Source organism: Neofelis nebulosa, chromosome 3 (genome assembly GCF_028018385.1).
Source record: "Neofelis nebulosa isolate mNeoNeb1 chromosome 3, mNeoNeb1.pri, whole genome shotgun sequence".
Taxonomy (NCBI): Eukaryota; Metazoa; Chordata; class Mammalia; order Carnivora; family Felidae; genus Neofelis; species Neofelis nebulosa.
In genome coordinates, this window is record NC_080784.1 from 118,150,920 (window position 1) to 118,175,519 (window position 24,600).

The 24,600-nt window shown below is 36.2% G+C and overlaps 1 protein-coding gene across 4 annotated transcripts in view; it reads left to right on the plus strand.

The window, feature by feature from the left end:
• TBCK (TBC1 domain containing kinase) overlaps positions 1–24,600 on the plus strand; it is a 224,137-nt gene that overhangs the window by 193,241 nt on the left and 6,296 nt on the right. For all 4 annotated transcript variants that reach the window (XM_058721731.1, XM_058721729.1, XM_058721732.1 and 1 more), the window contains one exon: positions 8,142–8,301. In XM_058721731.1, coding sequence (XP_058577714.1) covers positions 8,142–8,301 — 160 coding nt within the window. The remainder of the gene's footprint in view (positions 1–8,141; positions 8,302–24,600) is intronic.

Genomic DNA, 24,600 nt, shown 5'->3' on the forward strand with positions numbered 1-24,600 from the left:
TGGGTTTTATCCCAGAGACTTTGAGAAAGTATTAAAGATTTTAATCCAATAAGTGGCATGCTCACAATTGTATTTTGGAGAGATTAAAGCAGTGTGGAAGAAGGGTGAGAGTGGAGGTAATGGTGCAGGCAAGACCAGAAGGATGGAATCACCCAGAGATTTGATGTGCATAAACATCTCTCCATATTTGCAATCACAAAGGGTGAGATCTCTAGATTATCCATAAAATAAATCAATTTTTGTGAACCATTTGGGTCAATACCTATGCTGGGGAAAATCCAGAGAAATGCCTTTTGTTGCTATGTTTTTTCCCTTCTCTCTTACTGTGTGTTAACAAAGAGAATTCTGCATCATGGCACTTGCAAGTATTGATAGGTGGTGGTGCCACTAGCTAAGAAGGCCAGGAAGTATTTAACACATTTGATGCTGATACAAGTTATTCTAGGTTTGACACAATTCTGAAACTCATTTACTCAGCAAATATATACGATGTATTCTAAGCATTATATTAAAGCATTGTAAGAATTCCATAGACGAAATAAATACAGATCCTATAAAGTGTTTTAAGTATTGGTGTGCTCCTGAAACCAGTACTGCATTGTATGTTAACTAATGTGAATTTTAAAAAATAAATTTAAAAGGGGGGGTGGAATTTAGACACAGACACACACATATGGAGAAGGTCATGTGAAGATGAGGGTAGAGATCTGGGTGATGCACATACAAACCAAGGAGCACCAAAGACTTCCAGCAAATGACCGGAAGCTAAGGGAGAGGCCTGGAGCAGAGTGCCCCTTGCAAACCTAGGAAGGAACCAACCCTGCCAACCTTGATCTTGAACTTCTGGTTTCAGGAACTATGAGAAAATAAATGTCTATTGCTTAAGCCTATAAATAAGTAAATAAAGTATTGGTGGAAGTCAAGTACATTAGTTAGTATGTTTTATACAAGATCAAATTGCTGTTGTGAGAGATGTACAGATACTATGGGAAGGGAAGCTTTCATGGAGGAAATGCTTGAAGGATGAATAATATTTGGACACTCAAAAATATTGAGAAAAGGTATTTAGGCAGAGAAAAGTACAGAAGCTAGTCAGGACATACTGGAAACAATATATGATTTGGTTTCGTTGGAATTGAAGTCGTTAGGTCTTATTCATGAAAGCTGAACTGAAAAATTTGGTCTTTGTTCTATAGGCATCCATGAAAGGTTTCTCAACAGGAGAAATTTTAGTCTAACAACATTGTAAATAGAATCCATTTCCAAGAGAAAGGAGAAGAGTTGAAGAAAACAAAAAACTACTGTCATGGTCTGTGCTCAAGGGAATAAGTGTCTGAAATAGGCAAGTGATCATGGGAATAGAGATAGGAGGATGGGATTTATTAATTAGTGCTACATAGAATGTTAGATGTTGCCACTGATGAGGTTTAAACTGATTTGGTGGATGCTGATGCCATTCCAAGGAAGCAATAGATTTAGCAAGGAGAAATGGCAATCTCTAAAGATACAATTTTGTATTGATTAATGCTATTTAGTTACATTATATGTAAGGAAACTGTGGGCTTAATTCCATGTTCTCTTTTGGCAATTGATAATACTAAAGGTGTAGCCTTTACTTTGGACTCTGTAACACTGATTATGATTAGTTAACATAGCAACCGAACAGGCCAACATAAAGGTGTGCATACCTTCATAAGTGGTCTGGTGAAATGCTAGTGTTCTTTGTATATAGAGGTATGAAGTCACTAACTGTGGTACCCAACAAAAATTCTGTGCCCTTTTAGGGTTTAGAAAAATACGAGATTGTTTCTGTGTTAAATTTTGAGCTGTTAGATATTTTTTTTTTTTTTAAATTTTTTTTTCAACGTTTTTTATTTATTTTTGGGACAGAGAGAGACAGAGCATGAACGGGGGAGGGGCAGAGAGAGAGGGAGACACAGAATCTGAAACAGGCTCCAGGCTCCGAGCCATCAGCCCAGAGCCTGATGCGGGGCTCGAACTCACGGACCGCGAGATCGTGACCTGGCTGAAGTCGGACGCTTAACCGACTGCGCCACCCAGGCGCCCCGAGCTGTTAGATATTTTAAAGTAATTTTTAAATGCTTTTGTGAAGTGAACAATCTTTCTAGACTATGAGCATTTACCTATCTAATGTACCTACATTATTCTTAGAAGTGTTAGTTTTTCAAACTGCTTGATTAAAGTATGTGCATCTACTTGCAATACTGTTATGTAGACTGACTTATAAATACAGGAAGGTCTCCATATCTTAGAAACCTAGAAGATAATGCATGTCGTCCTTATCTATTAATACTGTTCTAATAATCCAGCTCTTTTGTCACAGACGTTTTAAAGTATTTGTTCTGATCTGTTTGTAAATTGAACTACCAGATTTTGTTTAATGTGAAAATTTATTTTTGTTTTAAGCACACATTTGAATGCTTTTTGGTAATGTCTGCCAGATGGAATGTTGGGCTGAATGATATGTTTTGGGGGAGAGGAACAGCTTATTACAAGACAGGGTAAGGTCACCAGTTGCCAAAGAAAAATGATGCTTACTTAGAATATATCACAGAGTGCAATCAGTGTAGCAAACAACTTGATTTAAATAGCTGACTAGGTGACTGCTATAATAACTGTTTTTATAGCTTCAATTGTTCCATAGCAGAGGTTTTATTGTAATTACTGCTGATGTCTTTAATCGTGTCTCTTATCTTTTAATTCCTTCAAGTATGTCGTCAAAAATCCTAGCAGTAAAAATGTTTTATGAACACTGATAGGTTAAAAAGTTACTGTTTATGAGTGCCATTGCCACTGTTGCCAAAACCAATCTGAAAATTTGTGATGGACATTGTTACGCTATAAAGATGTATATATGATTGGAGGTAATCACCACATAAATACTTTGGCTTCTATTACCTTGCTAGATTCTAAAGTGGGTGCTTTGAAGCTGACACTTTTTAAGTTCTTAGTTTCTACAGTAGCATAGTATGTAGCTGTTGGGCAATGTACTCAGTGTAGAATGTCTTCAAGTACGAGTATTATTACCCCATATCTGTGTTTTGCTGACAAGCAATGGCTTTTTTAAGTACAAAAGACGAATGCAGAGAATCTAGATTTTTGTCTAGAATATGAGGAAAGCAATGAAGTGACAGTCATAATCCCAAAATATGTATTGTTGCATGCTCGTCTCTAATACTGCTTTAGTATTAAGGACACATACACACTTCTCTCCCTCTGCAATACAATGAAATATGACTGAAGTTCTTAGAGCATGGAGAAAGTATGTATCTCAGACGTGTATTCTCTATCATTTTGTTCTCCTTGCCATATCTTGCCCAGGACAAATAGGAGTCAACTTTGAGAATTAGGCTTACTATATGTCAGAAACTGTCTCTATCTCACTCTACTTGTTCTGTCTAGCTAACACAAAATATACAGAAATCTGCTGTTTGCTCAGTTTTCAGATAAACCTATTGTTTTATTGTGATTATGGAGGACTCGGAAAGTAAGAGAAGTCAACTATCTACCTTTACAATATAACCTGGCAGACTCTCACATGTTTGGAAATTGCATAAAGGAGTTCTGCTTCATCATATGATGTCTGTTTCACATGAGAATTTGTAATGGAGACAGAGAATCTTAATTACCAAGGAAGCTATATCCTTAAATCAAAATTGACTTCATTGTTCAACTTACGTAAACAAAAGGTAATGTTCACAGTAAATGTCTTAATATGTAACTAGGCCAACCTTACTCTTCTCTGCTATTTACCATGTAGTTAAGGATAGGTATTTAGAGCGTGGACCACCCTAAGAGCACTCACGCTTACCTAATCTTATTTGCACTAGAAGTTTTATGACAAGAGTGTTCTTGGATGAGTGCTTTTAAATGTTTTCCAGGACTTTTTGATTGAACTAAACTAAGAATAGGGGAAGTGTGGTTTAAAGTTTTATTTCTGTTGTGCCTTATCTTTCAAAATGTTGAGATAGCCTGGAAAAGATTTGGAATAGCTTTGCATTTTGGATTATAATTTTCTTCTTTCCAGAAAGTCTCTGCTGCCATCATATTTTAAAGCATTTTAACATTTAATATGGATTTTTTAAAAAATCAAACTATAAAGCACAACCAACAGAAAACACTAGGATAATGACAAGTTTATGACTTCTAGTGACTAAAAGGCAATTTGGGCTGAAATCTTTTTTTTTTTTTAATGTTTATTTTTGAGGGGGGTGGGGAGGGGCAGAGAGAGAGGGAGACACAGATTCTGAAGCAGGTTCCAGGCTCTGGGCTGTCAGCACAGAGTCCAGTGCAGGGCTTGAACCCATGAACCCTGAGATCATGACCTGAGCCGAAGTCAGATACTCAACCGACTGAACCACCCAGATACCCCTGGACTGAAATCTTCAAAAGCACAGAATAAATTGGTGGTGATACTAAATTCACAAAATCATCTAAGTGTTTCTGTATGATTTTAGATACAGATTTTAGATATTGGCTATTTGAGTACAGATGAGTACTTTTTCAAGCCAAATATTTATAGAATTTATCCTGTAAAATAAACTTTATTTTTAGAATCACTAATTTTCTAATATGTGACTGACAGATTTTTATAGAAGACCCTCAAATGTAACTTGCATTGTAAAGCTTAACACAGTCTAAGCATTGTCTTTTATCTTTTATTTCTGACTTTCAAGGGAGAGGATCTGATTGGCTCAGCCTGCATCAGATATCTACCTTCACCCTCCCCTTCCCTTCTGTACTGTCAGTCATGATTATGGAAGGATCATCTGATACAACCACAGCAATCTAGGCTCACCCTTTCTTAGGAGCAGTAGTTGAGGCTCTTTCAAACAAGAAAGTGGGAGGCGAGCAAGCCCCCCAAATATGTCTACTACAGTGCTTGACTAGGATCGGCTTATATTGGTTTTGCTACTTTATAAACACCAGAAAGAAAAAAAGAATGTTCACAGTTGATAAGGGCTGTTTGATAAACACAGAAACTCTCTCTGGCAACTGACTCAGAATGGCAGATGTAGAATCATTTGCTGAGAATATTTGAGTTGTTAGGTTCTTGGTTTGTGGCATCAGAAAATTCCATGCTAAGGTATGTCCTAAGTGAAGATAAAAGTACTATGAGAGTAATTATATGCTGAGAACAAAGCCGTGGCTGTTCATAAAAACTGCAGTTGAGAATATTGAGTAATTATAAATGTTTGAAAACCTAGTGCCGATGAAATCCAGGGTGATCCGCCCATGATTATACATTCTTTGTCCATCCTACAAGACTCGAACTAAACAGTGTACACTGGGGTACTAATGTTTACTTTCCCTCTCTTTTTATTTTTCAAAACTTTTTTATAATTCTTTCCTTCATTAATGCCAAATGTTTTCTTTAAAGAAAAAAATGATGAAGCAGCAACTGACTAAAAAATTTTGAATGTAAGACACATGATCAGTCTTTACCATCACTCTTGAGAGTAGGAGCCTCAATTTCTCCTCTCAATATTGAATGAGAGAGAAAGGAAGAAGTGGAGTCTAAAGATGAACCTACAAACTGGAGCAATTGAGACACTGTCATGTCAGTAAATAATTATAATCTTCCCCTTCTACAGTGATCACTAGTTGAGTTGGGGTGGGGGGGGGGGGTGGAATATCAGTTGCTTGTAACATAACCTTTTAAAACTTTGTGACTATTCCATTTTTTAAGACATCTCTAAAGTGGAAGTGTAGGGGAAATGCCTCTGTGAGCACATAAACATCCCTCCATGGTCATCTTCAGTGATTGTTAAGGGAGGGAAGACATTGCCTGGACTTCTTATAAACCAGTCTTCACATTCAGTCTTCTAGCCTTTCTCCACTTCATTGCCAAAGTACAAATGTGATTTGTTACTTCTCTGTTTAAAATACTGATTTTCAATGCTCTAGGATAAAGACTAGCATTATCAACATGACCTACAAGGGCCTGCTCAGCCTGGCCTCTGCATCTGCTTCCAAGCTCACCTTACCTCGTGCTACGCGTTGATCTCTAAATTCTGCTGGCACTGGCCTTCCTTTCTTTCTCCTTATTGGCCATGTGCCTACCCTCTATCAGCCTAACATTTCTGCATGAAACATGTGTCCCTTCCACCACCCTGTCCCACCTCCATTCCATCCCCTTGGCTAATTAACTTTTGTTAATTCTTCAATTCTAACTCAGTGTCATTTGCTTTCTCCATGAAAACCTTCCCTATCTTCCCCAAGTTGCTATATTCTATCAGAGTATCATATATGTCTCTTTCAGAGCAGTTTTGACAGTTATTTTATGTTTATTTGGAGAGTTATTCGGGAGTGTCTTCCTCTATAGACTCTATATGAAGAATCATACTTTTTTTTCAGAACATTTTATTTTTAAGTAATCTCTGCTCCTAAGGTGGGGCTCAAACTCATGACCCAAGGTCAAGCATTGCATGCTCTATTGACTGAGCCAACCAGACACCCCAGGAATCATCTTTTTAATTGTACTTTTAAATTACTTTTGAGAACATATATTTTCTTTTTTATCTTTTTTTAAAGATATATGGGCTTTTATTTGTAAATTTTTTAATTTTCTTAATGTTTATTTATTTGGGTGGGGGGGGGCAGAGAGAGGGAGACAGAGGATCCAAAGCTGGCTATATGCTGACAGCAGAGAACCCAATAAGGGGCTGGAAACCATGAACCGCAAGAGCATTACCTGAGCCAAAGTCAGACGCGTAATCAACTGAGCCACCTAGGCGCCCCTATAAAATTTTTAGAACAAATCTAGAGAGTCCAAGAAGCACAATATGTTAAACTCATGGCATTTAGTGACAGGAGCAGGCAGTATTGACAGGTAACAAATAATAACATAAAAAGGAACCTCACATTTCTAACAGAAATTTAAATACTTTGAGAATGGTCACAGGACTAAGTTCATAATTATTATTTAATTTGCCTCTCTGACTTCATCATCTACCACTTCTTGAAATATACTATGCCTTAGAGGCATATATCTTTTTTTTAAGATCATATGATATTACTAAATATTTTAAACTAACATATGCTTTTAGTTGCCAAATTAAAAGTAAAACACAATGAAACCAGAAGAACCCTTCTAAAGTACAAATATAATAACATATTATGCCTTTAGAGAACATAAAATTGGAAAGAATGGAAATGTCATTGAAGTTTACTTGAGAAATAGCCGACAACAGAAGTGTTTCCAAGCAGTGCTAATGACCTAACAATTCTAAACAGAATCCCATTTAGCAATCACTTGCCCAAAGTAGATAGGCTTTGCAGTATCAAGTTAGATCTTAGAATATCCAGTTTACTTTCAGAGCTATAAAATAATCATGGTAGTAGTAATAAACTGAAAGCCGTCAATATTATGCAACCCATGTGATTGCCACTGATTTGCTACATCCTGATGACTTTTACAATACTTCATTCAATCAGGAAAGCCTGCTTTAAATTTTTGACTCATGTTTTTCCTTTCTCTTTTCCGTTCTATTTTCACATTTAGCGTTTTTGTTTGTTTGTTTTTCTTAGCAGTACCTTCATTTAGATAAAATACACATTCAACATCTTGAGCGTTCAAGATGTTTAGAACTGTCAGAAGTTCAGGTGAGAAGAAGGAAAAAAACAGAAGTAAAACCAATGAATCACTGAAATAGCAATTAGCAAAAGTTTATTGTGCACATACCAAAAAGACAGACTATAAATCAGGAGCACTCAAACAAAACATAGAGTGAGGCTCAGGGCATATTGTTACAAAGCAGCTTATACAATGTGGAGGTAGTGACTGCTTAGTTTTCAGTTTGGTAACAATATTAGAATTTTCTTAGAGGGAATTGGTTGGGGTCACATAACAATTGGGGGAAAAATTTAAATTTTGCTTATGATTTTTAGAGGCATAAGCCCTTCTTCCTAGGTTAAGTTAGCCTCACTTGTCTTGCAAAATAAGCTAAACTTTCCTTGTATGACTAAACAAGTTTTGTCCGCTTGGAATTTTTAAGTCTGGTCTCCATTTGCATTTAACTTTAACGTACTATCTCCTGTGGATCAATTACCTCTGTGAGTTTCCCTCCCACACTCAAGTCTACACACAAATAAATGTTTTCCTTAACTTTCCTTCTCAGTTTTATTCGGGGTCATATTTCAGGCAGCATCAACATTCCATTCAGTGCTGCGTTCACTGCAGATGGAGAGCTTACCCAGGGCCCTTTCACTTCTGTGCTCCAGAGCTTCAAAGGGAAGGTCATTGTCATCGTGGGGCAGGTGGCAAAGCACACAGCAGAGGTAAGTGGGCTCAGACATGTCATATGAATATAATGCTGTGTTATCCAACTGTGTCTTATAATAGTTTGTCTAAAAGTATGTTTCTTCAGGAGTTGGTCGTAAAGCAAATGAGCTTTGCATATCTGTCTGTAGAAGAGTTTGCCTACCTCTTCCCGGTAAAAGAATTAATGCTTTTCCCTCATTGTGCAACATTAAGATCAATAGTAAACTTAGAAAGATACAAATGATAGCCTAAGGTGTTTTTTTGTTGTTGTTTTGTTTTTGAACTTCTTTCTGAAATTGCATAGAAAATAGCTTCAATTCCTTCCATTGGAGGAGCACACTGGGGCTTGATTGGAGGCCTGAAAACTGATCATAATAGAATTTTTTGGATTTGAGGATTTTATTTACTATAGGCCCAAAGCTTTTTTGATGATAGAGAATTCCAGAAGGATATCCACTTTTAGATATGAGAAGTATATGAAAAAATAAAATGTCTCCCTCTCCCCTGACTATGTTCTAAGCAGATTGAAAATAAAACAAAGAGTAGCATATGGAGGTCAAAAATATCACCGTTATTTTTTATAAAACACAAGTTAGAGAATATAGGTTATATGAGAACAAATGGGCTTGCTCACAAACCCCCCAGAATTGGTGAACATATCTAGATGGGGGCAACATCGAGCCAGGACAGGCCCTCTTTCTAAAGGGAGGGAAGGATCTGCTCCTGGAAAAGTGGCAGAGATAGTTTGATCCTTGCAGGTAACTTATTCCCAAAAGGAAGAAGGGCAAGAGAGAGCCTTCCCAAATTTGCCAATCAAATAAATCACTACCCTGGACAGAGTGAATAGAGGGACAAAAGCAAAGTTAGGAATATACTTAGAAAAATTTCCTTCTCAAATAAATGAGCAGTGGAGATAAAATATTCCCCTCTAATATGTACAGTCTTTAGTGTCTCTATATACTGAGTAATCTAGAAGGGTAGTCAGATGAGAACTTTGAAACTTTTGGTCATAAGCCATTTTAAGCATCCTTGTCTCAGAAGTTACAGGGCTAACAGTAACATTGGTTTTTAACACTAAATGAAGGTCATCCTTGATGATGAAGCTTAACTGACCATATTAAAGAAGGATCTAAGTGGATATTAATTATGTCATATATCACTCACTTCCTCTTTTATATTATTATATCTGACATCTAACAGGGAACAATTTAAATACATCTATTTCAGAGAAAGTCAGTATACTAAATGACAAATGTGCAGTTTTAAGTAAATGAGAACATTTTAGAACTAAAGTCATGGTATCTAAATTATTTTTATGTAAGTTGTTAAATGATAATAATTATTATAATTATATTATATATAATATCATATATTATATATAATATCATATAATTATAATAAATATTATTATTACTACCATAATACTACTGCTGCTACATTAATCTACATTGCCCCATCACTCCAATGAAAAATATCAATTTTCAATTACAGTGACTATCAGTACATTCAAGCCACAGAAATACTATTGAAAAGCACATATTTCTGGGTTCTAAGTGATAGCCATAAGAAGAAATCTTTACAATGATAATAATCCTAATTATTGGTCTTTGTAAGTAGTAAATACTGTTTATACGTTATTTCATTCTTCACAACAATTCTGTGAGGAAGACATTATTCTACACATTTTACATATGAGAAAAACTTCGACTCGGTTTTAATTTGCCTGTCTCAGAGCCAGGATTGAAACATGAGTCCATGTTACTCTATAGGCCATGCCCTTAACTCAGTGAGTTCTTAAGGCTTTTGAGTCTGAATGCTGCCATTGGATCTTTGTTTGTTTGTTTGTTTGCTTGTTTGTTTCTAAATTTTTTTCAATGTTTATTCATTTTTGAGAGACAGAGAGAGACAGATCGCAAGTGGGGGTGGGGCAGAGAGAGAGGGAGGCAGAATCCAAAGCAGGCTCCAGGCTCTGAGCTGTCAGCACAGCTGTCTGACATCATGGAAACTGCTTGGGATTCTCTTTCTCCCTCTCTCTGTGCTGGCATGTGTAATCCTCTCTCAAAATACATAAATAAACATTTAAAAATATGTAATAGTACAGCCATCACATTATGAATATGTAAATGAAGAGCCATCACATTATGAATAAATTAGCCAATGTCTTGTTTATCAGAGACCAGATACTATCATGAATAATTCCTTCATCTTCAAACTCTGTGGTCATTAATGCTTATAGACAACAATGACTGAACAAATTCTATGCTCAGTATTAGTGCTTCAGTCCAACATCAGGAAATTATTTTTGAGATAATGATTTAAGTATTTGTATAGAGATGGATCTTAATAACTTTTCTCCCCATGGGGCTAAAAATAACTTCAAGTATTTATTTGCGTATGCTGTTCCATCATCTTTTAACCTGCTGTACAGATCTGTATGACTTTACTAATGCTTCCTTCCCACCACCAAGTAAGTTGGAAGCATCTCAATTTAAAGTCTCTTTACTGGAATTCTGTGTATCCATGGTTGTGCTGGATAGCTTCCATTTGTTCCACCTTTCATTCTAATTCCACTCTCCACCCTTATTCACCCTGCTGTCTGTTGTAGGAGACTGGCTTCCATGTTCTCTGGCTTCCAGCTGTTGAGCTAATGGGGAGTTCTGACAAGTTATAAGAGGGGAAGAGTCAAGGATGTTTATCCCCCTGTATTCTTCCTCAAAAATTCTCAGGTTTGCTGTATCCCTCTATTGAAGGTTAACACTTCTCTCCAGGAAGCCTTCTCTAACTACTTTCTTTTTCCAGCCTCCAGTCCCTTTGGCTCTAGGAGTGAAGAAGATATACAAATGGCCAATAAACACATGAAAACATACTTGACATCATTAGTCTTTAACGAAATGCAAATCAAAACCACAGTGAGATACCAATTCACACCCAACTGTTGGCAAGGATATGGAGAAACAAGCCTGGCAGGAATGCAGAATGATGCAACTTCTGTTTAACAGTTTGGCAATTCTTTCAAACTATAATCTTAGTATTACACTATGACCAGCAATTCCACTCTTATGTAAATACCCAAAAAAATTGAAAACAAGCATCCAACAGATAGATACTTGTATGCCGGTGATTATATTACCACTCTTTAGAATAGCCAAAAGGTAGAAACAACCCAAGTGTCTATCAACAGATGAATGAATAGACAAAATGTGGTGTATACGTATAGTGTAATATTATTCAGCCTTAAAAAGGAACGAAGTTCTGATACATGCTACAACATGGATGAACCTTGAAAACATCTTGCTACGTTGAAATAAGGCAAGTGCAAAAGACAAATATTCTGTGATTCCACTTAAATGAACTATCTAGAATAGGCAAATTCATGGAAACAGAAAGTAAATTAGTGTTACTAAGGGCTGACAGAGGGGAGAAGGAGAGTTTTTCTTGATACAGAGTTTCTATTTGGGATGATAAAAAAATTTGGAAATAACTACTGGTAACAGTTTACACCATTGTGAATGTACTTAGTGCCACTTATTGTACACCTAAAATTGTTAAAATAGCAATTTTTAAAAAGTTCTAGAGTTTGATGTGTTCAGACTACCCTACTGCCCACAGTTCATCTGAGGCCTACAGTTTTTGGTCATAGTAGACATTCTTTCATAAGAGCCCTTCTGATCAAGTCTCATCTTTGTCCCTTGTGAATATTTTTTTAAAAATCAAAAACACAAAAAACAGTGATTTCCAAGCCAGTAACAGGTTATCTTCTAAGTTGAAATGAGTGCACTACAGCTAGCAGCTGGCAGAGTCCTATTTTGAAAAGATTAAGAAAGCCACAGTTGAATGCTATGCAAAGAAAGCAGAGGTAGCAATTCTAGTTAGTACAGTTGCAAATTATCTTTATAAATGTTAATGATTTTTATGTCAAACCCATATTTGGACTAGGGAATTCTTTATTTACAAAAGTAGGCACTGACTGTAATTTTTCTAGTTTTACATCTTCTATTAAGATCTAGTCAAAGAGCTAGACTGAAAACCCAACAAATGAAAATATTAAATGAAATAGAGTATATATAGCTCAATAAAGAAAAGTGCTCTCAATGTTTAATTTAACAAGTAGCAAAATATCATTGGGCAACTGCAAGAAAATAAAAATGAGCCACTTGTCTAGTCAATGACAGTATTAAAATCACCCATTTGACATACAAATTAGAAGCGGAGTGTCTTTTGTAATACAAATATGAAGGATTTACTCCATAATGCCCAAGTATATTGAATATATTGTCTACAATGACATAGGAGAAGGCAAAACAGATCTATTACAGCTTATTTGCATGCCTAAATAACTGTAATTGGAATATACATGATCCTGTTTTATTTATGTATTCATTAACTATTTCCTATAATTACAATTGATCAGCAATTTATTGGTTTCTTTGTAATTACCACTTCATAAGCCTTTTTGTATTTGGCCTAGCTTCCACATTAAATACGCCATGAAACCTTTAGTATCTGCCATTTCTTTCCTAGCTAAAACATTGGTTTTCCCATGAGTGGAGCAAAATAGGAGGACTACAAAGATCTTAGTTTAATTGGGTACCACATAGAGGCTCTCCGTACCGAATCCTACTGAATCTCACTTGTCAGGTAATCTTTAATTCACCTTACGCTACAGGTTAAATAAAGCAGTGAGCTATTATAAAATCAAGCACTTCCAGATATTCTGAGAACAAATGTGTCGGCATCAAGGAATGTCAGGTGGTCTCAAGTGAGTGAAGTGGAATCCTGAGTCTCTAAACTGTGTACCAATGCTCCAAGGGTAGGTTGGATTTTGTGCTGATCCTTGCTGCTGTGTGGCTGAGTTTAATCTGACAAGCCAAACAGATGCAGACTGCAAGTGTTGGTAGGGTTAATGGGAGTAGGAAGACCTCTGTATCAAAACAAGGGTAAAGTCGATTCAGGCTTTGTGTAACATTTGAAATGAAAAAGATGGAAAGGTCTCATTATTCTCACTGCAGAGATAATCATCTTTTTAAATTTACATGAGAAACTGTATCTTCGATTGCTAAACTGAAATTCGATTTCCTGGGCATAGAAGAAAAATGCCAACATGATCTGTACAGAAAGCACCATAAAAGATACCTCTTCCGAAACCGAAATGTGCTGAATTAATCTCGAGAGCTCATGAATAAATCTGAGAATTAAGGCAGTAACTACTCAGATCAATAGGGGGAGGCAGAGAGAAGTCCATCAGCCAAATTATGGATTAAATGAACCCACAGGAAGGAACATTGTTATATCCTTGATCAGATTTCTCAGATTTAAAGGAAATTTTGATTTTTAATATTAATCAAATATTACCTAAGAGAAAATTTATGGTTTGTTTTAGTACAGCAACCATTACTCACACTATCCCACTCCCAACCTAAGGTGAAAGTCTCATGTATCTCTCCTGGACAAAATACCATTATGCATCCACCTCTTTCCTAGAAGTAAATTATAATGTTTACAGAGAATGATAACAGCAGAGTAGCATGCTGTGATGTGTTATGGGGTTACTTGTTTCTCCTCTCTGGGGAAGGAAGGTAGTGAAATCCAGCTCTAGAACTAGTGATGGCTGCCAGACTAGAAAATTGGCCAACAACATGGACAAGAACAAAATGAAATTCCAGTTGGTGTTTCTCTACCTTTAGTGAGTCCTTGAGAAAAACTGTAAACATCATATTGTTGTGTTAGTCACTGAAACTCATAGACTTTATCCATCCAGATTATATTTTGTGGTTATAAGACCACCAAAATTTCATCCCTGCCAGTGTATCCCATTCAAAAAGTTATCTAAGAAAGAAATTGAAAGAATCTTTGCATTTCACTCTATTTTGTCAACCCTTTGGAAAATATTAGGAACAGCTTGTCTTTCCCTTAAAAAACATTATACTCTTGGCATAAAATCAGTGCTTTTCTTTTATCATCAAAAGAAATATTCATCTGAGAACACAAGAGCCAGTGGCAATAATAAGCCATGTGTGCTATTATTGCTATTATTCTTTCCTGCAAAACAAAACAAAGGAAGACAAAACAAAACAAAAAAATAGAAAAGAGCAAAACATATATTTCTGAATAACAGTTGATTCAGAAACCTAGACAAGAGATGATCTTTATGGAGATTCTATGACTGAACAGAGTGTCCGATACTTTCTACACATGATGGGTAAGGATTAAATTTAAAATATTAAAATCTGTTATCAACTAAAATTGATTATATTTATAATAAGAAAGCATGCCATTGCAGCTATTTTTTAAATAAGATAATAGTCCACTTATGTTTACTTACACTCCCCTGGTGGCCAAGGTGTTATTTGGTCTTTGGATGTTAGGTTGGAAGTTAGTTTGTACTGTGGTAATGTGAGGCTCCACACTCTTATCCCATGGAAAGAGTGCTCAAAATGGACCAGGTGACCTGAAAATAAGCAATTCAGCATGTGTTGTCCTCATAGTAAACTTCTCTGGCTCTAGATAATATCTACCTAGTTCTTCATTAATGTGTTTCATTAATGTGAAACTTTTAAACCACTTTGAATGAAATCTCTTACCTGTCAGAAAATGTGTCAGACCTCTTTATAACATTTTTAACATTTTGGCAAAGAATGGGAAGTGAATCTCTTTTATGAGTTCCAAATATGCAAGGAATTCTTTCTTGGTCTTGTTAGAACCATAAGCATGGTTAAACTTGGCTTTCTTTCTGGCTTATTCTTTGCCCTCTTGTCAGCAAATGTTTTGCTCTGTGGGTTTATAGCAGATTATAAGGAAACATTTTAGATATTAATGTGGCTTGAACACACTAGACATAATACAAGGCTTACAAGTAACAGTGAAAACTCTTCTGTATGGCTCTGCATAGCATAGATGGAGGATAACTTACTTTAAAAGACCACTCAGCTAAAACCTGCCCTGTAGAGTTCCTGTTCTCATAGGTTTTCAAAGGTTTTGTGAAGTAAAAAGCAGTGTAGGAGTTGTAGTAAAGGGGGCCTTAAAACACCTCAAACTTTTTTTTTAACATCTTTACTAGATGTATTATGTGTACAAGCAGTTTTTTAAAAAGAGAGAGTACTCATTTCCAGTTTGCAGGAAAAACTGCCAAGTCACCATCTGACTCTTGTGATCTCTGGCACCTATATTCATGACCTGTCACAGGATGAAAGTTATCTTTGTCTAAGTATGTGTTATTCTACATACCCACCCTACCCTCCACAACCCACCATTTAATTAATTACTCCATACCACAGGAATGTTTGTGGCTGAATAAGAAACTAATCATAGTCGCCCTCCCACTTGACCTATAGAGTTTGGAACTTGGCTATGATCCATCATAGCCCTAACTGTTTTGAATCTGAGTTTTTAATTATATACATTATTTTCAGAGCATAGTATATTGTGTGTAACACGGCCAGTGGCTAGGACACAGTATGGGTTTACTGTTTTCAGTTGTCTAATGTAAACAGAACTTGATAAATGATTGTTGCTCAAATTCTGGTCCCAAATACTGCAGATCAAAGGAAAATGTACCACAAGGCTCATTAGAGCTCCTGATACATTATGGTATTAGATGACGGAATTTTATCAGAAAAGTTTTATTCTCTAACATGAACTAGTACACTTTCTTCTATTAAAATAAGAACTGTTTCAAAAAGACTTTTATGTCATGTCTGAAATTTTTTCTCCTATTTTCTTAATGTAAACTTAAAAAAAAATAATTCCACATACCATTCCTAAGAGGGCTTGTTTGAAAGTATAAGCTATTGTTAAACACTAATCTGTAAATTTACAGGAAGATCCTAATTGCCATATGATAAACACTAGGTCACTATCAACTATCATAAGTTAAAAATTAGATGAGTTATAAAGGAAAATGAATGATAAAGGAGTATAAAGGAAAACTTTTTATAAAAAAAATTTTTTAATGTTTATTTTTGAGAGAGACTGAACGTGAATGGGGGTGGGGCAGAGAAAGAGGGAGACACAGAATCTGAAGCAGGCTCCAGGCTTGAGCTGTCAGCACAGGGTCCCACACGGGGTTCGAACTCAAGAACCATGAGATCATGACCTGAGCTAAAGTCAGACTCTTAACCAGCTGAGCCACTCAGGTGCCCCTAAAAGAAAACTTCTTAACCTAGAGTCTATCATGAGTTTTAGAAGGTCTTTCAACTAACTGAAATTATCTGTAAAGTGTTGTACATATGTGTCTTTTTTTTTTTTTTGAGAGAGCAGATTCATAGCTTTCATTTAATTGCTCAAAGTATATGTGACCCAGTAAACACTAAAAGTTACTAGTATAAATTACTGCTTTGTTATAAACAGTTCATCATAAACACTGTAAACCCTACCTTACATCCCCTTTGGGGACAAATCTATTTAAGTTTGAATCTACAATTGCAACGTGTTGTAAATGGTTCTCCTATTAATGGATTGATTGGAAAGAGGAAGAGAGGAAAGAAGGAAACTAGTTTATAGTATTTACTATGAATCAGCACTTATGGTATCTAATTTAATCTTCTCAACAGCACTATAAGTGTACTATTCAAGTGTGTTATTATCACACATTTAACAGTTAAGGACACTAAGGCCAAAAGAGCTAAGTGACTTACCCGAGATCCCGCAGCAAACCAGCGGCAGAACCCTGATTGAAACCCTATGCTAACTACAAAGTTCCTACACCTGTCTCCATGCCACCCAGTCTGTTTGAATGAAAGAGTGAATTATCTCACCTTCTTGACTAAGTGACAACAAATTATATAGAAAAGTATTTGTTTGTCTTATCACCCTGCTAGCTAGGTCGGAAATTCTGTCATCCTTACTACCCACCTGTCTTAACTCAGACCGCCAATACCTCATGCCTGACTCACTGCAACTTCCACTGTTCCTGCCTGCAGTCCCCTTCCCCCAGTTCTACACCACAACCAGGGTGAGCTTTTTGAAATATAAATCTGATGAATGTCACAAATGCCTCTGTGACTTTTTGTTGCTTTCAAAGTAAAATTCATATCCTCCTCATGATTCATAAGGCCCTTCATGATCTGAACTCTGCTTAGTTTTCCAAGCTCACCCCTCACTGCTCTTGTCTCACCCTCTTAGACTCCGGCCGTAATTAACTACTTGTAGTTCCCTATATACTGTCTTTTCATACTAATTTCTATTTGGAACATTTTTCCCACTTCTGTTCACCTGGGTAACTACCATTTGTCTTAAAAGACTGTTTATATACCATTTCTTCAAGGAACTCTCTTAACTCCTCCTGTTTGGGACTAAGTACCCTTCCCAAGCGCTCATAGGATATCTTTTACTTACTTGGGACCACTATCATATGTATAATTTCTGTGTGCATTAGATCAAAACTCATCCTTTCTTTAGGGGCACACAGCACCATGTAAGGGCACAAAGCTTGGAAAGGAGAGGATGGGTTACATTTCATGTTCCGCTTAGCCCTTTTCCAGGTTCTCTCAAGCAAGGCACAAATTATACAGCTGTAAATGATGACTCTATGTAGCAATTATCAAATGGCATTTTTATTGCCACTACACTTCTCTGCATCTCCATCTGAACTCCAAGCTCATTGAGGACAAGGATTATATTATATAATATATTCATTGTTGTACTCCCAGCTCCTGGCATAGTGCCTTTGAAGTGGAAAGCACTCAATAGATATTTGGTGTTTGAATTAATGACTAATTAAGACTGGCAGTAAAGCAGTTTAACCAGTGCCAAGCATAGTTCCTGACACACTGTAAATGTTCAAAAAGTATTTGATGAATGAACACATGAGAAATAATAGTTTGCTATAGACTGTGCATTTGTAGAAATTACTAAAAGAGGATGACAAAAGAAAAAAATACTAATAACTAAGACAACAAACATTAAGTGCTTACATGATGGAAACTATTATGAGGAAACACAAAGGAGAAAGACATAGTCCCTTGCCCTCAAAAAATTTGCAATCTAGTTAGAAAGATAAGACATGTATAAAACCAATTAATTCGAAGCAGAATGTAGCATGCGCTATGTGAAATTTATAATTAAAGTTCTAGAATATCAATGAGAAGGAAAAAGTTTCTTCCAATTAAATGAAGGGTTCCTAAAGCTTCTTGGAGAAGGTGATCTTAGACTTAGACCTTGAATTAGGAGTAGGATTCACTAAGGAAATATATTGGGAGGAGAGCCATAGTCAGGAGGAAATATTCCAGGCAAAGGAAATAGCACATGCTGATTGGAAAGCATAGGGCTTCTTTGAAGAGCCTTTTAGCTGCAGACAAGGCTGGAAAGATAGGTGAAGAGTCTGGAAATAGATGGCCTTGAATGCTATGCTAAGGAGTGTACATTTTAGCAGTGAGGCTCTATTAAAAGTTTTTTTAGAAGGAAAGTGATACTATCAGCTGTATTTTAGAAAGTCATTTGACAAATTGCTTTTAGTGTCTTCCCTCTCCTTTGCCCTTGATCCCAATAAAATAGAAATTCTTAAGCACCGAAAATCAGAGACCAGTTAAAGAATTTCACTCTTTCTACATTCCTAGTCTATTTCAATGCTAGGTTCTTCCCAGAAGCTACCTTAATGCTGGTCTTTTCTCTCAAGCTTTCAAGGTCCCACTGCTTAAACAGTTCCTAAACCTTCATTAGCAAAATTCTCCTGGTTGTGGAGAAAAGAAAATAGGAGTTTGTCTGAGATGGATAGCCAAAGCCCCACAACTTTCAAAAGAACATTGGGGAAATGGCCTCACTGCTTTTATTATGTGATTCAAAGCATCTGGTAACATTCTATCACACTCTTCTCTTTATTCAGGACACTAAAAGACAATATGCTCATTAATCTTTAATTTACGTATAAATAAGTACATGTACTTATATAAAGAATAAGGAAGCCTAAATTTAGAATAAAAATTTCTTTTGTCCTCAAAATGCAAAGAAATGTTAGACTTAATATTATCAAAATGAAATTCAGTAAGAACTTTTGGGTACTATATATTGTCCTTCCTAACTATAGATAAGCAAACTATTCTTTGGAAAGGATCCACAGATCTTGAATCACCTTGCCTAAGGGCAATAGCCTTTAGGAAGGAAAAATTCTCTACACAATAGTGTTAGAGATCTCAGGATTTCCTGAGGGTCTCTCATAATGCTAGGTGTGGGCAGCAAAGTGCCAGGCAAATGGAAAGGAGAAAACTAAAAGCACAAGAACCAGTTAGGAACTAATCCAAGAGTAATTAGGATCTAAAATGGAGTAGGAGCAGAGGAATGGAAAAGAAGGAACGGATCCAAGACAATCACAGAAGTAACACAGCTTTGTGCCTAAATGAATGTGCCTAATTTTACCTAGTGCCAAAGTCAAAAATAGCTTCAACATTTTGCTTAGAAAATCAAAGGTAACTTTAAAATTTCCAGATTGGATTTTTGGGAAGGTAGCCGATACCTTTAACAGAAGTAGAAAGAGAAAGTAGATTTGGAGAGATTGTGATGAATTTTGGACATACTGAGTTTGAAGTGCTAATGGGACACGAGTATAAAAATACCAAAGACTTAGAGGTTCAGACTAGAATTCAGGGAGTTAAAATGGGATATGTGTATACAGAATCCTTCTACTTATAAAATAAACACTTAGTATTTTATAATACAGAAAAAAAGGTAGGTTTTTTTCTTTCCTATAATTAAATGTAATAGCTTATATAATTGCATTATTCTAGAATGGAAGACAAATTCCAGGTGATGGCCTCAACAACATATGGTCAAAAGACCAAAAAAAGACCATTAAAAAAATATAACTTAGGGGTGACTGGGTGGCTCAGTCAGTTAGGCATCCAACTTAGGTTCAGGTCATAATCTCACTGTTAGTGGGTTGGAGAGCCCCACATCGGGCTGTGCGCTGAGGGTGCAGAGCCTGGTTGGGATTCTCTGTCTCTCTCCCTCTCTGCTCCTTCCCCCACTTGTGTGTTCTCTCTCTCTCTCTCTCTCTCTCTCTGTCTCTCTCTCTCTCTCTCAATATGTGTGTGTGTGTGTGTGTGTGTATGACACTTAAATTTGCTTCAAGAAATTGTAAAACTCCATTGTATCCATTATAAACTAAAATTTGCTTTGGTGCAAGTGACTGGTAGAGGAGAGCAACAAAGAAAACGAGATCAAAGGAAAATGGAAGAGGAAGAAAGGAAAACACCATTTTGACATGTGAAGGAGAAATGTGTATTTGGGATTTCAACAAAGCAAACAATGAAATAGAAGTTGTGTTGGCTTATATTATGCTGAGATATCATGTGCCTTGAGGAAATATTTTCTTGCCATTTCTATTCACAATGTATACTTTAAAAAATTTGAATTCTCTTCCTTAATCCCTGTGAGATTTTCTTAGAATTACATATAAGAAAGTAAAATAGAAAAGACAAGAGAAATTTATAGTTGCACATGAAATTATTAACATACCTTGTTTTTCACATATGTCTCAAGTTGTCCACATACCACTAAAAACTGCCAAGCTTGAGTGAACAGGAGCTAAGAAGCAAGCATGGAGCCCAAGAGTAGAAAATGAAACTTCCGTTGCATCCTCTTCAAATTCTTTTATCTATTTCAGTTCCTAAACTATGGAAATGAAACTGGAAATGAAATTAACCCTCATCTGACTGCTCTGTGGACTTCTACAGCAAAATTATTACACAGGAGTTTATTATTTACATATTTATAAACTTCATCATCAATATTGTTTGTATAAATTACATTTATTTTATATAGATGCCTTTTAAAAGCACTATTTTTAAAAATGATCTTACCTCTTTCAACTTACACAAAAGTTGAAGAAAGACCCTCCTAGTAAAGAAAAAGAGAAACTAGTATTTGACTCTTACCAGATCCAATTAGATAGTTTTCTTACTATTTGCCTAAAATCCTTTCCCCCTCTTCCACTGGCAATAAAGCAGTATAACCAGTGCCAGGCATAGTTCCTGACATACTGTAGATGATCAAAACGTATTTGTTGGATGAATGAATCAGTTCTTCAGTAGATGTTAGAGCAAATGCTATCGATGTGTTAGGCACTGTTCTGGGCATTGGAGAAACAGTAATAGATAAAACAAAGTCCCTCCTTTCATGGAGCTTACAATATTTTGGAAGAGACAGTCAGTAAATATGTATCAATGGGTTATAAATGCTGAAATAAAAAATAAGAATGAGTGGAAAGAGTGCTAGGTGGCTTATTTTCTTTATAAGATGATCGGGGAAGCTCTTATTTTGTGGGAAATGGAAAGTCACCAGAACATGGGGAACAAAGAGTTTTATATGATATGACTTTTATTTTAATAGATCATTATGGTTGCCTCATAATGAAAGACTGTAGGGTGTGAGGACAGAAGCAGTCAGACAAGAAGTTATTGCTAATCTAAATAGGAGGTGATGGTAGTTTGGCCTAGGAGATGAGATTAAAGGAGTTGAACATGGGGAGTGGAGGAAATGTTTGCAGATTTTCAGATCATGTAGGATCTTGTAGATCATGGTAAAGACTTTAGATTTTATTTAAAAAAATAATAATAAAACCAAGAGGCCATTGAAGTGCTTTGAAAAAGAGAGGTTATATGATCTGACTGACATTTTCTAAAGGATCACTCACGTTGTGTAGTGAATAGACCATTGGGTCAGGGAGGGAAGTAGGAGAGCCCAGTTAGGCTAATATGTGGTAATCTATGGAAGAAATAGTGATTGCGTGGACTTGTGTGGCAATAGCAGAGGCGGTGATAAGTGATCAGATTCTGAGTATGTTTTGAAAGTTAGAGACTACATGATACTTTGGTAGAGGACAAAAAGGAAATATGTATCCAGGAAGAGTAAAGTTGCCATTTCCTGAGATGGAGAAGCCTTCGGGGAGGAGTTTAGAAGTAAAGATAGAGCAGAAATCATGTGTTTTCCTTTGAACTGTTAAGTTTGGGAAGCTTATTAGACATCTAAGTAGAGAGACTGAGGAAACAGATTCATGAGTTTAGAGTTCAGGGAAGAGGTTAAAGACATAAATTTAAAGTCATCAGTGTATAGATGGGACTTAAAGCCATGGGCTAGATGAAATCACTTTGGGGATGAAGGGAGATGGAGAATAGAAGTCAAAAGATAGCAGTGGGACAGAAGTCAGGAAGACAAGGAAAATCCACCAAAGGATACTGGAAAGATCAGCTTATGAGGTAAGAAAATGAGGAGAGATTGGTATACTGAAGGCCAATGGAAGAGAGTTTTGAAAAGAGGAAGGTATAATCAATTGTGTAGATGATAATGATGGATCAAGTCAGACTCAGATTGAGTCTTAAGAATTGGATTTGGCAATAGCACTGCTAGGAATTTATCCAAGGGATACAGGAGTACTGATGCATGGGGGCACTTGTACCCCAATGTTTATAGCAGCACTCTCAACAATAGCCAAATTATGGAAAGAGCCTAAATGTCCATCAACTGATGAATGGATAAAGAAATTGTGGTTTATATACACAATGGAATACTACGTGGCAATGAGAAAGAATGAAATATGGCCTTTTGTAGCAACGTGGATGGAACTGGAGAGTGTGATGCTAAGTGAAATAAGCCATACAGAGAAAGACAGATACCATATGGTTTCACTCTTATGTGGATCCTGAGAAACGTAACAGAAACCCATGGGGGAGGGGAAGGAAAAAAAAAAAAAAGAGGTTAGAGTGGGAGAGAGCCAAAACATAAGAGACTGTTAAAAACTGAGAACAAACTGAGGGTTGATGGGGGGTGGGAGGGAGGGGAGGGTGGGTGATGGGTATTGAGGAGGGCACCTTTTGGGATGAGCACTCGGTGTTGTATGGAAACCAATTTGACAATAAATTTCATATATTAAAAAAAAATAATAAAATAAAATAACATTAATTAAAAAAAAGTAAAAAAAAAAAAAGAATTGGATTTGGCAGTGTGACAAAGTGGAGATTATTGCTGATCTTCTTAAGAGTATTTTAGGGGAGTGATGGAGACAAAAGTCTGATTGGAGTGGATTCAAGAGAGAATAGGCTCTCTGCAAAGAAATGAAGAGATAAAAGTTTAATTAATTCAACGTAATAAATCCTAGACCATTTAATGATTGTTGATGTACATGTTCCCATTGTTTTTCTCATTGCATAATTAACCATATTCTGGTATGGTTACAGGTCTAGTATGTTATTCCATATAATATTCCACATTAATACCCTGTAATTAACTGTTCTGCTCCTTACTTGTCACAAGTGCCTGTGGTAAGGTATAAGATGATTACTGACCTTATCTTCACCTTTTTGGTTTTGCCCTGCTGCTGATTTGACTTCTGTGAGTCAAATAAGAGTATATGGTAGCCACTACCTAATTGTTATTAGATGTTATTACTGTGAAAACCAGTTTTACACCTTATGTAGTCATCTTTTTTCAGCAATGAGATATGATTGACACATAGAAATTGTATATATTAAGGGTATACAACTTGACATTTTGATATGTGTATGCATTATGAAATGATCATCACAAGCCAATTAACATACCATCACCTCACATAGTTACCATTTTCTTTCTTTATTTTCTTAGCAAATTTCAAGTAAACTAAACCATACAGTATTATTGTACTTGTCTTAACCATGATTACTATGCTGTACATTATATCTCCAGAACTTACTCATCTTTCATAACTGAAACTTTGTACCCTTTGACCAACATCTGCCCATCTCCTTTCCCCAAGACTCTCACTCCTAGCAACCACCATTCTACTCTCTGCTTCTATGAGTTTGACCATTTTTGATTCCACATATAAGTGAAATCATGCAGTATTTGTCTTTATGTGTCTGGTTTATTTCACTTAGCATAATTCCTCCAGCTTCACCCATATTATCCCAAATGGCAGGATTTCCATTTTTATGGCTTAATAATATTCGTGTGTGTGTGTGTGTGTGTGTGTGTGTGTGTGTGTGTACACACACATTTTCTTTATCCATTATCCATCAATGGACATAGGTTGTTTCCATATCTTGACTATTAGGAATCATTCTACAATAAACATGGGGGTACAAACACCAAAATCCAGATTTAATTTCCTTTGGATACATACTTAGAAGTGGGATTGCTGGATCATATGGTAGTTCTGTTTTTAGTTGTTTAAGGAACCTCCACACTGTTTTCCATATATACTCCTACTAAAAGTGTACAACGGCTGCCTTAAGTAGTTTATTTAAGATAGTAAGCCCTTATGTGGGCGCCTAGGTGGCTCAGTTGATTGAGCGTCTGACTTCAGCTCAGGTCATGATCTCATAGTTTGTGGGTTCAAGCCCCAAGTTGGG